Source organism: Malus domestica, chromosome 09, assembly GCF_042453785.1.
Source record: "Malus domestica chromosome 09, GDT2T_hap1".
Taxonomy (NCBI): domain Eukaryota; kingdom Viridiplantae; phylum Streptophyta; class Magnoliopsida; order Rosales; family Rosaceae; genus Malus; species Malus domestica.
In genome coordinates this window covers 30612291-30629728 of record NC_091669.1, presented here as the reverse complement: position 1 = coordinate 30629728, position 17438 = coordinate 30612291, and the positions used below count along the sequence as shown (strand labels likewise).

Sequence of the window (17438 nt, the reverse complement as noted above, 5' to 3'; positions counted from 1 at the left end):
GAGCAATCATTTTCTTCTTATACTTTTAATAACTAACTTAAGTTACACACACACACACACACACATATATATATATATATATTAATTTGCATGTAAAGAGAAATGATGTCGTATATTAGTCAAATAAAAATGGTGGTGCCATTCACATACCCCTATTAACTTCTGCCCTTTGATGTTTATCAATTTATTCAATTCGACAATCGAATAAAAAAGAAAACTAATGAAAATGACTTGAAAACTTTGAGTTTTAATGATAAAGACAAAAAAAAGGGTAAAGTGAATAGTACTAGGATTGACTTTTTAGTGTAAAAATGTGATTTTTCGTTAAAATGAACAATACCGGAAACTTTTTGTTAAAGTTCCTAAAATAAAAACGAGTGTGCGAATATCATGTTGCGGAAAGAATGAAGTGATGAACGGATGATTTAATCCTCTCACCAACTTGCATTGACGTGAAGTCCTTGCATTTGCTAGAAATCGAAATCATTGTCCTTCAAAGCTAGGCCTGCAATTATATTAGAGATTGTGTTGGAATTTGGTTGAGGTGACCATGCAACAACTGTTCATAAATCTCAAATTCTATTATTCCCAGTGGGATTGAAATAACGATTCATATGCCACATTGTCACAATTGGTTTTGATTCTGTTCATCCGGAAACAAGAAACAAAAACAAAATATCACTAATAATGTGATTGATGCATTAGCAATAGTCTTGTATTGGAGAATATAACCACACACCGGAGATATAACAAACAACTTACAAGTTATATGTGGAAAATTTGCATCTAGAATCAATGAGGTTTTTTGTAATAAAATCACACACCTAGTAATTGTTGAAATATTCCACATCAACCGTATCTCTAAAAAAAGAAGAGTTTAAATATCCTAACACCACTCTAACTAACACCGAAGCCTTTGTGATAAAACATCACACCTGACGGATTGTGCATGTGGTAATTAACAAGTTGTGGACAATATTGATGTACCTAATGGATTGTGCAGGTGGTAATTAACAAGTTAAGGATAATATCGGTGTTGCTGGAAGTGAACTTTTTGACCCATCTTTCTAATAATTCTACAGTAATATGCAAGCACTGATGATGTTAAAAAAGTTTGTTAGGTGACATGTCTTTCAGAATTCCGTGTTCACAATGGTGATCCAGTGCATGCTGGTCTCACGACCCCATCTGCCTATTGTCTTCTTCTGTGAGTTTCGCCTGCTTTCTTCAACAACAGCCGGATTCATGGGGCCAAGCATGTCGCTGGGCCATGGCTTCTCGATATACACTGGTAGAAAACTCTTTTATGTTTTTTGTTTTTGTAGAGCACAAAAGTATCCCATGTAATTAGATCCAGAAGTCTTTTAATATTTTGGTTGTCATATTACTGGCCATGTAGTGAGTGCTCATCCGTGATATCCTTTGCCCACAACCTACGTGGTGGTGGCCCTTTTGGTTTTGGCACCATCCAAGCGTAGACTTGTCATTTACCCAAAGTCGCCGAAGGCTTTCAAAACGAGTCGACTACTTTTCCTATAGGGTTCTCTGCCATCTGGTTATCCCTCGGAAGAATTCTTGTATGTATCTGATTCACCACGTGATGTAACTGTAATTTTTCATTTGAGAATTTGGTTTGTAAACATATTATAATTTTGATAAACTTATGAACCATATCAGTATGTTACGTGATATACTAAACTTCCAAAATAATTTCTTGGTAACACCTTTGATGTTTAGGTGCCTACCCTACAAGGTCCACCACGAGTGTATGTTTTGCTTTAGGTCAGTATGTTACGTGATATACTAAACTTCCAAAATAATTTCTTGATAACACCTTTGATGTTTAGGTGCCTACCCTACAAGGTCCACCACGAGTGTATGTTTTGCTTTAGGTTGTGTTGCAAATGGGTGGGCCTATGTGTTACTTGAAAACTTGAAAAGAGGTGGTAGGAAAGAGGAGGACATGCCTCGTCGGATAGTTTGATAAGGATAATGATTAGAGTTAGAGGATTTTCTATGATCCTTCGAGTATCAGATATTTTGAATTTTTAAGCGTTATTATTATTATTATTATTATTTTGATTCATGAAAATCAAGATTTAATAGTTAAAAAAACTAAAGTATTTTTATATTCCAAAGCACCACAAATTATTATAGATTGAAATTATAAGGTCAATCTAAATACTCAATTCCATCACTACCCTTGAAGAAGCATAATTATGGTAATAAACTAGCTAATCTAAGAAAATCTAACCATCTCAAGAATTATGTAATTTGGATGGACCACATCTTAACTTAGTCTTCATATACAGTGGCGTGTGCTTAAGGTAATGAATCCACACTATTCGTGATCAAATATTATCGATAATGTATGTGTTTAAGTAGAAATAGTTAAGGAATGAAGTGTGCAAAAAAATTGTTAAGAAATGAAGTTCGAGTCGGATATCAGAACACGTAGTTTTCACCAATAGAAATCTCCCAAGCTTAAGTTAAAACTTGGCTAGAATGCTTCTTTTCAAGTTAAATTTGTTAAATTAAATGTTAATTTTTGTTGGATATTCCGTCTTTTTCGTGCCTTAGCCCTTTAGGCCTGGCAGAATTGCGGCATCTCTGTCCGGAACTCGTTCTTTCCCCGGAAGCTATCCCAATCAAGCAAGAATTAGCTTCCCACATTCATCACAACAACAAAACCAACCAAAACTGCAATCTAATCATTCCAAATTAAACATCTATATTGTAGTGTGTATGTTGGAGCATAAAAATTCAATAACGCGGTAGAGAATCTGCCTTGTAACCAGACGTATACACCCGGAACTCCGGAGCTATCTGGTTTCTCCTAAACGTGCGACGAGAGAAAAAAAGAAGAAGATAGAAACTATTTCAACCATTGACATAAAATTAGCAACACACTCATCTGGTTGAATCCGCACGTCTTTCATGTAATCTTTCTACTCATTTTTACAGGGTTACAATCAGGCAAGGGAGGTAAAAATTTGTTCAGAACAAAACAAGGCACAGCATAAAGCAACAGAAGAGAAAAAAACATATTCTGCTGAGCGACTTATCAGCCTGCATTACATGCCTTCTAACCCTCGGACTACCGCTCCCCGCCAGATTATACGAATTCGAATTGGTATACAAGTTTGTTAACGAGTTGCCAAAAACCCTTGCATATACCATTTCACCAAACATGTCAGCTCCTGGATTGATCGCGGTTGTGGCGACGCCAGGACTATTCATTGGGTCTTGTAGGGGACTGTTTAGTTGTGAACCGTAAGGAGAACTCCGATGATGAAGTTGCGGAGTAACGTATTGACTGGTGGGTGTCCGGGCTGATCGCGGTGTGTCAGCCCCACAAGGACGAAAGGGTCTTCTCGGAATCACTATACCAAGATGAGGAGCCTTGCCTTTCGAGGGCTTTGGGGGTTTGGTTGTTTGTCCGCGGCCGTAGAGTGGGACTAGAGAGGACTCGGAGACTTCAGCTTTGCATACAGGGCACTGGGGCTGTTTCTGCTCATCTTGGTTTTCGGAAGACGGGCTTTGGAACTGAAGCCACTTGTATATGCAAGGCCAGCAGTAGAGGTGACCGCAGAGGGTGACCACAGGATCCTGCACAGAGTCTAAGCAGATGCTGCAGTCGAAGGTGCCACAGGATTTGTTGTCGGAGTCCGCGACTCCATCAGATACGGTATTCCATTTTTCAAAGGAACATTTATCTTGTCCAATGGAGTTATCTTGAGCCACAACCTCTGGAAAAAGCTGCTCTGTAGCCATCTTAACCGATCGAGAAACTAGTATTTGGGAGCTGCGTAAATCTGAGACATGGAAAAACAAGAACGTTAGAAACATGGTCTAAAAATCAGCTTCTAACGAAAGTTCAAAGCCGTCCATGCGAAAGGCTAGAGAAAGATGCCTAAATGCAATCAACAAGACTTCAAAGCATCAATCATGGCAACGAGACGACAACAAGAAAGCATCAAAATTTACGCGATTAAAAACCATTGGACCAAAAGTTTGAAAAAAAAAAAAAAAAAAGGGAAAAGTTGAAACAAAAGTAACACCACCAATATATAAATAATCAAATTAGTGCAGAAAAGTTAAACCAAACAGTAAGATCAGATCGAGTATATTTATCAATTATCAGCAGCCCTTCTAGAAGGGCTTAAACAACAAAAACATTTTAAATTCTCTCTCAAATATTTATTCAATATTTAAACAACAAAAAAAATTTTAATTTCTCTCTCAATATTTAATGAATATTTTCCATGTTCATAGAGCAGAAACGTTCAGAAACCAGATCGTAATCGAAGACGAACAGAAAGGCCAGCAATACCTATGTTTTCAATGCTTAAGGTTGACTAGTAGAGACAATCTTGTTTGAGAAAACAGGTGAACTAGGCAGCCTAAAACACGACAGATCAAAGCAACTAATGTTGTATGCAAGTTGTGTCACTTTTTTGCTGTTCTTGTACATGTAATAGAGTTCCAGAATCCTGCTTCACATATAATCAACCAAAACCCAAAGCAAAAAAGAAGAGGCCAGAATCCCTTTTGATCCTTGAGCTGAAATCCCTGGACGATTAATCAGCTCGAGAATCCAAAAACACAACAACCCAATAGGAAAAACCATTCAAAGAGAAGGAAGCCCCACAAACAAAACAAGGAACAGATAGAGGGAAGTTGAGTGCATACCAGCAAGATGTGAGAGGTGGGTTTTGGTGGGTTTTCTTTTCTCTGTGAGCTTTGGAAGCAGAGCGTCAATGGACAAACAGAGAGAGAGGAGAGAGAGCGCTGCGGGTAATGGGTCTTGGAATATGGAGATTGGAGAGCGAGGAGGATGAAGGGAATGGGAAGGTGCAAGATGAGGAGGAAAGAGGGAGGGGAGAGGGATATATATACAGACAAAACATACTACGTCTTCGAGAAACCATTATTTGATAATAAAAAATTAAAAAATCCATCAACCACTTTGCTCTTCACGCACGGTTCCCTTCTCCTTCCCCTTTCCTTCTCTCTCTCACATACGTGGCACCCATCCATTGATCCCTTTTTTCTTTTTCCTTTAAAAATCTTTTCTTTTAATTTTTAATTTTTTTATTATTCGTTCTTTCCATTGAATTATGTTATTGTTTGTTTTTCTCTTTTTGTTAACCTTGTTTTGTAGTTGGTATATGAATTTGGTCGAATTAGCTAAAGCATTGGTTCTCTGTTTACGCTGAAATTTGAATATTCCTTTATGTAATTACGTAATTTGTGTATGAATTATTTATAGCAACTAATTACGATTCTTGGTCCAGACAGGATTTCTAAATATAAAGAAGATTGGAAGCATTGCTTTTTTACTCAATTTACCGTCCTTTAGTCAAACGAAAAATAAATAAAAACTATTGTCTTAATGTTTGTAGTTCTTTAGTGACTCGAATTTGAACTCATTGTTTTTTTTCTTTCTAAATCGTTGTTCAAAGAAATAAACATTGCAAACAAAACAAAATATGAATGTATATGAGTATTTGGTCTTTTATGTGATTGCAGTACTTTAGTGACACATAATAATAGAAAAGTTGCAAATAAAAGCCATATATGAAACATAATTTACTTTTACAAATATGTGATATATGCATGCAACACTACAATATTACACTAATCTTACATGCACAAGTTTAATGTACTTTTGTTGTGTATGAATTGTGTTTCACTAAAAAGAGATGTTAGACGGACTCGCCTCAAAAATAAGTCTTGTTGAACGCGTGTTATTTTTATCCTGCAATTAACATTCTTATTTTGGTCCACTCAAATAAAAGTAAAGATGTTGAAATTGTTCTCTCTTTTCTAACCTCTCTTTAACCCTAACACGATGAATGATGAACTCAAACAATCTCTCTCTCTCTCCTTCTTCTTCTTCTTCTTCTTCTTCTTCTTCTTCTTCTTCTTCTTCTTCTTCTTCTTCTTCTTCTTCTTCTTCTTCTTCTTCTTCTTCTTCTTCTCTACATGTCTCGTCTCTCCTGTCCAATGGACTCAGAGGCAACAATCGTAAAAACTCCAGTCGGTAACCATGGATTGAATGGCCATTGGCAGCCATAAGAGGACCAACTTTTTGCATAGATTCTCATAGAAAATTAAAATTTAAAATTTATGCAACATTCTCCAGCAAGAAGCAAGTTCAAAATTTCAAATTCCTTATTTCTTCAAGAATCTATAAATAAATATAGAGAAAGATGTCGTATTGAAATGGCAGAGAAGAAGAGAGAGATTGTTTGAGTTCATCGGTTGGGAAGATGAGATTTTTTTTTTTTTTTTACAAGCAACGATAGGTTGGTATTTTATTAATCATCTGAAACAATACATAGGTGTCACGTGGGTATAATATTACATTGACCAAGAAAATAGTCTAAGGTGAATTTGCTCAAACAAGACAACAATAGTAAACACCTAAATTGCTACCATATATACGAAAACTTCACATGCCACCTGTACAAACTGTCACAGGCTCACAAGATGATAGGTATAACAGACTTGTATCAGCAACTGCAAAAGGTCACCGCCGAATTGCGAGGCCGCATAAAATCATCGTGAAAATGAGACCACATAAAGCCATTGAAAGTAGACGACATCAAATCACACCACTCAAATGCGAAAACCATATCCAACCACACAATACCTCGCTAGGCGAGACGGCAGAACTAAACTAAATTAAAATTAGCTAAACCAAACTACTCCGAGAACGAAACCACATGTCGGCTAATTCCGATGAAGCCGAGAGGATTAACGCTTGCACACTTATCCACTCGGTTAAGAAGGCCGATAATTTTCTTCTTTGTTTTTGTTGTGTTAATTTTGATGGTCGTTCTTCTTTTATACATTGCTATATGTTGACTACTATCATTTGATAACTGCAGGGGAAAATATTTTTATTCGAAGTAGTTAATTTTTGTATATTCTACCTCCATCACAGGTTTAATCTACCTTTCCACAATTTTTTTTTGTTATTAATTTACCATTATCTTTTTTTATTCTACCTCTATTACATATTATTGCCTACATATCACCATTTTTTTAGGGGCTTTTAGATCTAGGTCCAAAAAAATAGATGATTTTTAGGAGTGAGTCCAGTTATCTAATTACATGTTTTTATTTTTTTTATACTTATTTTATATTTTTAAAAATATTTTAAATCAATTAAAATCTTCTAATATTATGCATTTTTCAACTCCAAAAAATCTAATTAATATCTTACAACAACAAAAAAAAAAACTAATATACTAACATATATTATCTGCAAAACATTCTACCTTAACCCAAGTAACAAATATATGAATATATATTATACATGTCACATCCCAGCTCGGGCCCCCACCACATCTTAGCTCGACTCCACCATAGCACGATATTGTCCGCTTTGGGCCCCGACCACGCCCTCACAATTTTGTTTCTGGAAACTCACACGAGAACTTCCCAGTGGGTCACCCATCATGGGATTGCTCTAGTGAGAACTCGCTTAACTTCGAAGTTCCAATGGGACCCAAAGCCAGTGAGCTCCCAAAAGGCCTCATGCTAGGTAAAGATGGGAATAGACATATAAGGCTTAGAGGATCCACTCCCTTGGGCGATGTGTGATGTTACAATCCATCCCCTTAGGGGCCCGACGTCCTCGTCGGCACATTTTCAACCAGAGCTCTAATACAAAATTGTCACATCCCGGTCCGGGCCCCCACCACATCTCAGGCTCAACTCCACCGTAGCACGATATTGTCCGCTTTGGCACTTGACCATGCCCTCCCGGTTTTGTTTTTGGGAACTCACATAAAAAATTCCCAGTGGGTCACCCATCACGGGATTGCTCTCGTGAGAACTCGCTTAACTTCGGAGTTCCGATTGGACCTGAAGCCAGTGAGCTCCCAAAATGCCTCGTACTAGGTAAAGATGGGAATATGCATATAAGGCTTAGAGGATCCATTCCCCTAGGCGATGTGGGATGTTACAATACCTGTGAGTGAGATATGAAATCTAACTAAAAGGTAGGAAAGAGCATAATATACCTACAAACAAAACACATTAATTTGTGACACATTCATTATAAAAAAGAATCTGTCATATATATACATAAAAATAATTAACCTATGACATAGGTTGATTATAAAAATTAAAAATAAAATCTATAAATAGAGTTTAAAGTAGGAGGACCTAAAATAACAAAAAAAATAAAAATAAAAAGAAATAATCAAAGAGATAATTAGGAAGAAATTTGATTTTTAAAATAAATCTTATCGTTGAATAGATAATTATTGATAATTAAATAATTAAATAATTAAATTTAAGGAATTGGACTTATTTTTAATAAATTGGACTATTCCTACTATTTGCTAAAAAAAAGGACTTATATCAAGTTTTCCCTTTTTTTTTTTTTTTTTTTTTATAATCCATCTCTCATGTATAGATCTATATGATAGGTTTTTGTTCATAATCTACCAGTAACACAAATTATTTATCTATTATATCACATTTCTTTTATAATCTACCTCTATCGTAGATTAATTATAATATCCAACTACAATACACTTTTTTTTATCTACCTCAAACAATGTTTCTTTTTAAGTTTTGATGAACTTGCAAGATTTGTTGTAAACGAGTTTTTTTTTTTTTTTAAAAATTCTGTAAGATTTATTGTAGATAAAGGCATTTAAAGATTTAAATGTAAGGATTTTAAATATATTTTATTTTCAAGACCAAAACTGACGTAACAAAAAATCAAATGAAATTGAAATTGTACTCAATTCGAAAGCAGCTGAATGTTTTGACTGCACCAAAATATCCCTAATAAAATCACGAAAGAACTCATTAACATTTAGAGCTATTAATTTAAAATTAAGAGAGTAATCTTGTATATTTTTATCTTTTTATTTTTATTTTTTAATCATCTTATGTTGGTGATTTGTCAACATCAATTGAGCATTTCCTCTGTGTTACCAAAAGTGGCAAAGTTGTCCAATAGCTCGGACGAAGGGAGAAGAAGAATATTCAACGTGACAAAAGAAATCTTGAGTCTAGATGTTTTCAACTTTTAACTCTTAATGTAGATTTTCTTGGGACCCGAAAGTTCCTCGAAGCTGTATGGATACAAGCAAAATTGAAGATTGAGAATCCGGGAAAAAATAAATTTAAGAGTAACATGAACACAAGTTATGTGTTATGTTATTTCACGTATTATAGTAAGAGCAGACGATGTAATTAATATATTTCACTTTTAAAGATATTAATAAAATCAAATACACATGTTATAATTTGACATGATAACACCACATAATCGTGTTTTAGACACACCAGAAAGTTGCTCATACCCAAAACCTTGTTAAACAAAGGTGGATACTAAACAACTGAACTACAAACCTCGTGACATATATTTCTTAAAAAGAAAACAAATGCATTGTACATCTAAACGACGGTTTAATTTGGCTTCTCACTGTTATTAACTGATACATTTTTTATATTTTATGTTGATATATTTTCCTCGACAGAAAAACTTTTGAACAGACTACCTATAATTCAAATAAAATGTACTTAGAGTAGCTCCACTGGTGTGGATAGCCCGATGGAATGGCAATGATTTCATCCAATTGCCTCCCTCTCCCTGCTCCAACCCATGCGGGCAATTGGACTAAGGGGGGGGCCCAAGTGAGAGGCTCGGCTCGAATTAATGGCCTGAGAGGCTAAGGCCTGTGTGTTGCATGGCTAACGTCAACCACGTAAAAAAATTAATAATTTTTTTTAAAAAAATGTAAACAATTAATAAAAAATCCGAAAAAAATTTAAAAATTAAAAAAAAAGATTTAATTTTTCTATAAATATCTTATCATTATCTTCTTCCTTATACCACAATTTTATATTTTCTCAAATACTTTGGGTTGTAATTTCTTATTTAATGAAATGTGGGACAATAAGACCGATTAAAATCATATCCGAAATTTAAAATAAAATAATTTTTTATTTTTTTATAAAATACAAGTACTAATATTTTATTGCATATTACCGTGGCTATTCAGTTTAGGGGTGGAGATGCAAAAGACAATTTATATTCATTAAAGGCAATTACTGTTCACTAGAGGTTATTCAATTGCCGGTTGCCCTAAGGGACCTTGATGTGTTGGAGTTGCTCTTAATAAAAACATCTTCATTTGGACAATTACAAGAGCATTCAGACCTATTGGTGTTCGGATCGTTGTTTGAGATATTCATTGTTTTGAGGGGGAAAATAATTTAGTTTAAGATCAATATAAACTTCCTCTTTTTTTTTTTTTAACAAACTAGATCAATATAATCTTTACTACCTAGGAATATATCAAGAGTTAATTAATTTTGGTTTTAGACAAGGTCAATGAGTTTTTATTTATTAATTAGGTTTAGGTCAACAAGAAATGTCACATGTGAACTTCAGCCCTTATAAATGATTGGGAAATGACATCTTTTGGTCTTAATGATCGTCTGAGACTTAAATCCAAACGTTAATTCAATTAAGCACATTAAAATTATAGGAAAGGCATATTTTTGGGCAATGAAGATGTTAAAAGAAAAATGTCAAATGCAAATTTGAAGATCTATGTGACCATGTTAATTTTTCTTTCCGCCGGTACCACTCATGGACTATATTACTAAGTTCAAGTTTTGATTTGTTTCAGTACTAATTATTCTTAATTCACAAGGATTCAATTTCGTAAGCTTTTTACTTTTTAGTTGGTAAACAGTTTAATATTTGTATGAATAAACTATAGTACACCGATATAATATTAATTAAATGGAACTTGACTTCTTTAGCACCGATCATCTAGAAGCAAGGAAAAATTATTACATATAAAATAATAGAAAAACTAATGAAAATGGTTTAAAAACTTTAAATTTTAACGTTAAGAACAAAATAAAAAGTAAGGTGAATAGTATCAAGATTAACTTTTTAGTATAAAAATATAATTTTTGTTAAAATAAACAGTACCGCAGATTTTTCTTTAAAATTCTCTAAAATAATACGTACGTGTACAAAGGAGTTGCTCGGATACTTTTGCAGTGTTTTATCATCATTCACCTCTTAGGACAAAACAAATAAATAAATAAACAACCCATCAATCCCCAAGGGGTAAGGACCAAGCCCAACCTGTAGGGTCGGGAAAAAAATGACTGGTTTGGTATTGTTTTGATTTGAAAAAAATAACTGTTTCTGCTGTGTTGTAAAAATAAACTTATTTTCGCTACTTCACGTTTTCAATTTTTTTTTCACCAAAAACTATGAAAATAAGTTGTTTTTAAGTCTTTACCAAACACTTTGTTGAGCTCACTTTTTTTATACCCACTTTTTATAAAAAAAAACCCCAATACCAAACCATATCTAGGATTATTAAAGTGCTTCCAATTGAACAGCTTCCGTTTCCATGTCTATGGACTTTGTAAATACCAGTCTAAATACACAGTACAACCAAACATGTTGATGAATTATTTTGCATGAATCGCAAAGAATAAACCACGAAACAGATATAAAGCACAACTGGGAATTTCGGACGATGCTTTTTTCCTCTATACAAAATAAATTTAGAAATAAAGTCAAATAATTGTATTGCTTGCATGTTGAATGCACAGTTGCATCAAATAGGACGCCAAGTGATATGGTTTTTCGCAGTTAGAAGAGAAAACAATTTGAACAATTTGCAAACTATACGCAGTTGACTACTTTGCATGGGTTTTTTTAGTAGTTGATGACCAAGTACTAGTGCTAAGTGTATAATCATCAGGCTGGGGAAGGAAGACAATGCCTTTTATACCGTTGTTTCTCTTATATCAAAACCATTAAAAAAAAAATCGTAAACGTTAATCAACTAAATAATTTCACATCACCCTATCAAGATTAGAGCTTGGAATCTATTCACCAAAAGAAAGACTAACATGGTTTCCACATACGTACGTACGTTAAACATTGTGACGTGACTCGTTTTACAATGTTATACTGTGCATATAGCATGGAGACGATCTAAATCTTAATACATTGCTCAACAGAGGTGGGACTCACTTTTATACAGATATGTGTATGATCCACTTCTATTTGAAATATGTGCGTAGAATGTTTGACGATGGTATAGAAGGAATAGGTTATATTTGATTTCTAACCCTTTAGCTAAACTTTGAGGTTTTCACATACTTTTTAGTGAATTCCAATTTGTTTGTTTTTGTATTAAATTATTGTTGAATAATCTTCACTTTATTTACGTTGTGTTAGTTTTACTCTCAAATTTTTTTCATCTCTGGACGTATTTTCTCATTATTGTAGCATATTTTGTATCTAAGAAACAATGTGGGTCGACAAATAATAATGTACCTCATTATTTCCGGTAGTTATTTTTTGATGCTTCTTTTTTATTTTTTCTCATTTTTAAATTTTTGGATACTTTATACTACTTTTTTTTTTTAAGTTGTGATTTGCTTTCTAATCATTTTTCTCCTTAAATATACTGCAAACTTGCTTTATGTTCTCTTTCTTTTGGTACGCTTCACTTATAGGATCATATCATTGTTGTTGAAATTAATAAAACACATATAAGTGAGATGTAACTCATTGTTTATGGGATCAAACTAGACTCTGGAGCTTAAGTTTGTAAATCTTTATTTAGTTGTTAACTATGCGTCTTCTGCCATTTGAGTTACATGAAAAAACGCATGGACTTTGCAATCAAATAGAAAATTAAAGTCATGGAATTTGAAGATGAATATTAATATCCAGCTGATAATATGCTTCTTCATAACCCTAATTATTCAGTGTGTATGGCCATGTGCATGGTGTAGGTAATAGAGACAAACTTCTTTTGCCAGAAAAAAAAAAAAAAAAAATTGAGACTCTGTTATTCCTAATGACCAAACCTAGACCGTAGATCAAATCTCGAGGCTAGATCACAGCCACAGACCAACCAGGGGGGCTGCTAACCGTTAACGTAACTGCTACTCGAAAATCGGGATTCCCACTCACCCTTATCTTTTATTTATTTATCTGATTCTGTCCTCTGTTTTTTTTTCTTCTCCTTTTTATGTCTGATAAGGGTTTTGAGACCACTATTTTAAAAAATTTCGCCTAGCCAAGCTATCGTCCGGTTGATTCTAAGCGTTTGAAAATTAACACAAGTCCAAAATTGCTTAAACGTCCACCTAGTTTGTAATTTTTATTTAGACAAAAAATAAATAATATTTGCCGTTTAGTATTACGATCTAGTGGTAAACACACTCTCCTATCGTTTGTTTAAAAAAAAAACTTTCATTTTGTCTATTTTTCCAATAAAATGTAAGAAATTTGTTGAATATTTGGATGAACATTCATTATATGTTTGTTCTTCAAAATTTCAATATTTTTTAATACTTTATAATCTATTTATCATTCTATTTTATAATTTATATAGCTCAATACCATTATGTATTTTTTTAGTAGACATTTATTCATGTGCCGTATAATAAATTTAATTAAAATTAAAAAAATAAACCCCTAAACCTCCACCTAAATCCGTCTAAACATCTAGAGGCTACATGATTTTCCGTCGTCTGACTAACATCTAGCGCTTTTTCCTACTTTGGTTTTGACTCTTTTTGTTGCATGATTTGGAAGGAACAAAAAAGAAAAAAAAGGGTGTGGACGTGGACGTGGTCACGTGGCAGATGGGGTGGCTTGGGAGCCACTGCGCAGGATAAGCACCGCCACACGTAGCAGCAGAGTACAACCGACATTGGAGACCAATACAAGGACAGGTGGAATCGACAAGTAACAGGAATCCGTGAAGATGGAGGAATTAAGTCAATATAAAATGCAAGGGCGGGTGATTGGTCCTTCTAGATGATTTAGAAATCACCAAGAAAGAAGCACTCCATTTGGGAAGAGGATCCTCTCCTAAGCTCAGGATGAGGATCCTCCTGATCACGAAATCCGGATCGTTCACATTTAATTCAACGGTTGTAATTATTATAATTTTTAAAGAACTTCCTGTTTGGAACCGTTAGATTAAATTTAAACGGTCAGGATTCCGTGGTAAGAAGGATCTTCATCCTGAGCTCAGGAGAAGATCCTCTTCCTGTCCATTTGAGTGGAAGTGGGTCCCATGCTATAGTGTAGGATGGGACTTATACGACCATGTGTGCAACTAGTCACTTACCGCGTCGACACCAATGTTTAGCAAAGTGGTCATATGGTAATTAAAGATCCATAATTGACTCTTTTCGATTTGTATCACAAATGAAATAAATTATAGTAATAGTCTTTTATTTTTAATTCAATTGAAGTAAGGGTTTTTATCACAAATGGTTCCTGAAATTTATCTTCATCATTAAGATGATTCTTGAAATTGAAAATCAATCAATGTAATTCTTGAAAATAGGTGTCGCAAATCAGTGTGGTCTTTTCATCATAATTCTGTTAAAAATTCCATTAAGTGCTAATGTAGCACATAAAGAGATCCCACAAGATTTACAGGTTTTTATCACAAATGGTCTCTAAAATTGACTCACACCATCAAGATGTTCCCTAAAATTGACCTACAACATCAAGATGGTCCCTAAAATTGAAAATCAATGAATGTAGTCCTTGAAAATAAGTGTTGTAAATCAATATGATTTTTCCGATACAATTCTATAAAAAAATTTGTTACGTGCTGGTATGAGTTTAATAATTAATTAATTAAAGAAGTTGTCTAAATACCTTTTTGCACAATAGAATTTTTTTTTTCTTATAGTAGGATCTACTCCGAAGAGAGATCCCTTTCATAAATTCTCAAAGGCACAAGGCTTGATCAATGCCTCAAAGGGGTTTGGAAATAGTTTTCAACCAACAATAGACGCAACTCGGTTATACCTCTATATCTTAAGGCAGACCTCGCCATTCTTTGAGTCATTAGACCACCATGGAAGCACCGAACAAGCTTTCCAAGATTAAGGTTGTGAGGATGTTGATCACGTAAATGTTAATGGTGATGTGCTAGAAGTCGTTCTCAATTAGCCAAGTTGTCACCAAAGGTGTTCTCGATCCAAGTTCAATTCGGTGAAGGGTGTCGAAGTAGAAAAGAAAAAATTGGAGTAGAAATAAACATTAACCAAGTAAAAGGGACTAAGAAACAAATTTGAAAAATTGCTTTAATAAAATAGACTTTCTAGAATATGGGACCACTCAAAAGTTAATGATCAAGCAGACCATTTATTGGACAAGTGTGCCTCAGCACTTTAATTTGAACCAATCGGAAACAAATTTTGGTTCCTCAATTCCAGAAGTGGAGGTCAGTGTCACGTGATCAACTGAGAATCCTAAATACCTTCTAGAAGACAGAAATAAAAATGTCTCCTCATTTATTGCTTTTTGCATGTTGGGGTTGAAAGTCTAGAAGAAGGCATGTGGAAATGACACTGGTGGTGGTCCAAAAAGCATTGACGAGGGCCCACCTGTTTGACAACAGTACCAACACCAACGACAACTACATCCATTCCAAAATCATCCTAAACAAAATTGCGGGTAAGTTTTGTTTAACTGAACTCGGGGTTATTATTCCGAATCCGGCAGTGCCGAATGGACGGAGTCGGCATTAGTGATCCGGCATTGCCGAATGAAAAATATTTTAGGAATGACATGCTCATCTTATTCAAGAGCTCACATTGACAGAAAAGTTTTGACACCTTAATATCAACTCATTGCCAACTAAGCTTGTTGTATGTTCTAATAGTTGGCATATTGTGAAAAAGGTTGATGTTTTATCATAAAACTAATTGGTAATATAGGGAGCAATCCAAATACTTATAAAGCACATATAAGGTTCATCCTCTTATTAATGTGAGATTCATTCTTAATACGTTCCCTCATTTGTGGTAAATTTTCAAGCCTCATATATGGATAACACAACTCGGGTGGCATGAAGTACGTATGGTCGTCAACTTGGGTGATATGAAGTACGTATTGTTGTTGGACTTCACATGCATGACAACACACTCTAATATCATAAAGAAAGTTAAGATTACACCATAAAACCAAATGACAATATAGAAAGTAGCCTAACTATTTATATGCACATACAAAGTTCATCCTCTTATCAATGTGAGATTTATATTCAACGTACTCATTGCTAAAGTAGTATGCGAGTTGAGTTCAAAATATCGTGAGACACTTTAATTCATATTCGTTGTTTTGTTAGAGCATTAGCACGAGCAACTTGATTTGACTTGTTTGACTTGCAAAAGTAGCAACTCTAGCCATTGTTCAAGCTAATTAAAATATGCATAAACCAGAGGAATGAAATTCCATTTATTTATAAGTTTCCCTTAATTAACCGGATTATCCCATAATTTGTTGCGGTTGCAATGCAAACTCGTCGTGTTTCCAAGACCATCATTCATGCATGAAAGTTTTATTAAACTGCACTGCAGATCATTTCTTTCTTATGTCTCCTTCATTTGCCTTGTTCATAAGCGTACCTTATTATTATTATTATTCTATCTTTTTTTAATGTTATCTTCTTCGTAAGCGTAACCAAGTTGTGCATATAAGTTGTTTTACAAAATTCCTGATTGAGACCCGGCAGCCCCTATCTGTAAGCTGTTGTTGACATACCTTTTCAGAGAGATGTCGACATAATCGCTCAAAAGTTATCGACATTTGTTGATAACTGTGCAATAACACTCTATAGGATACTATAGCCCACCGATTGTTTTATAAAATGCTACACTGAAAAATTTACATGTTGTTTCTCCTTAATTAGGTTCAAACTCACCGATTGTTTTATAAAATGCTACGCTGAAAAATTTACATGTTGTTTCTCCTTAATTAGGTTCAAACTCAACATAAATATAATACGTTAACTTTCATGCAAGTTGTACGTAAGACTTTTTACATATGAGTAAAGAAAAAAAATACCAGACCGCAATTCTATGAAAAAGATAGGATATCTAGATATATGGTTATTAATTTTGTATTCAATGCATAATGTAAATAGTAATATAAGATTTATATCTCCAAGGACAGACGAAACGACAATTGGAAGCAATAATTCCGGATTACTGCAGCCATAACATGCAACACATAACATTGTCATTTAAATATCAAATTATTTGATAAACTGATTCTCACATGATTCACTGACTCCATACACAGGAGAGAAATGCTAAAGAACTTCTTTGAAAAGTAAGATTTTTTATGAATTATTTGTCACTTTACGTTTTTTTTGCACCATTAGCACGTGAAGTAATGTTAGACTGTGATAGAAGAATTAAATTCATAAAGAGTCTCATTTTGAAAGAGTGTCTTTAGCATGCAGGGATAGGAGAGTCCTTGTTTAAGTTTTCTATATATAGTTAGGGGCCCTGTGAGTGTTAATACTTAATTAACATGTTAATCATAACTCGTAAGTTGATTTCAAGCAACTCGATCATGTATGAGAATGGGGACATAT

At 34.2% G+C, this 17438-nt stretch overlaps 1 protein-coding gene and 1 non-coding gene across 3 annotated transcripts; both read right to left on the bottom strand.

The window, feature by feature from the left end:
- Window positions 1-2915: 2915 nt before the first annotated feature.
- Window positions 2916-4904, bottom strand: LOC103429372 (E3 ubiquitin-protein ligase RMA1H1-like). Of its 2 annotated transcripts, none has more exons than XM_008367523.4 (2): window positions 4693-4904; window positions 2916-3815 (listed from the first exon to the last, which is right to left on the bottom strand). In XM_008367523.4, exon 2 carries the CDS (start codon window positions 3772-3774, stop codon window positions 2998-3000), a length of 777 nt encoding a protein of 258 aa, XP_008365745.3. In that variant the 5' UTR covers window positions 3775-3815; window positions 4693-4904; the 3' UTR covers window positions 2916-2997. The 2 variants fall into 2 exon arrangements, with proteins under 2 accessions (XP_008365745.3, XP_008365746.3); XM_008367524.4 differs by having other exon boundaries at window positions 4334-4863.
- Window positions 4905-14743: 9839 nt separating this feature from the next.
- Window positions 14744-14891, bottom strand: LOC139188306 (U4 spliceosomal RNA). The gene has a single exon (XR_011571673.1). It is a non-coding gene; the product is annotated as a U4 spliceosomal RNA (small nuclear RNA).
- Window positions 14892-17438: the final 2547 nt, after the last annotated feature.

Excerpts from the sequence above, each read along its gene's own strand:
- LOC103429372 (XM_008367523.4), bottom strand. The coding sequence starts at position 3,774 with ATGGCTACAGAGCAGCTTTTTCCAGAGGTTGTGGCTCAAGATAACTCC.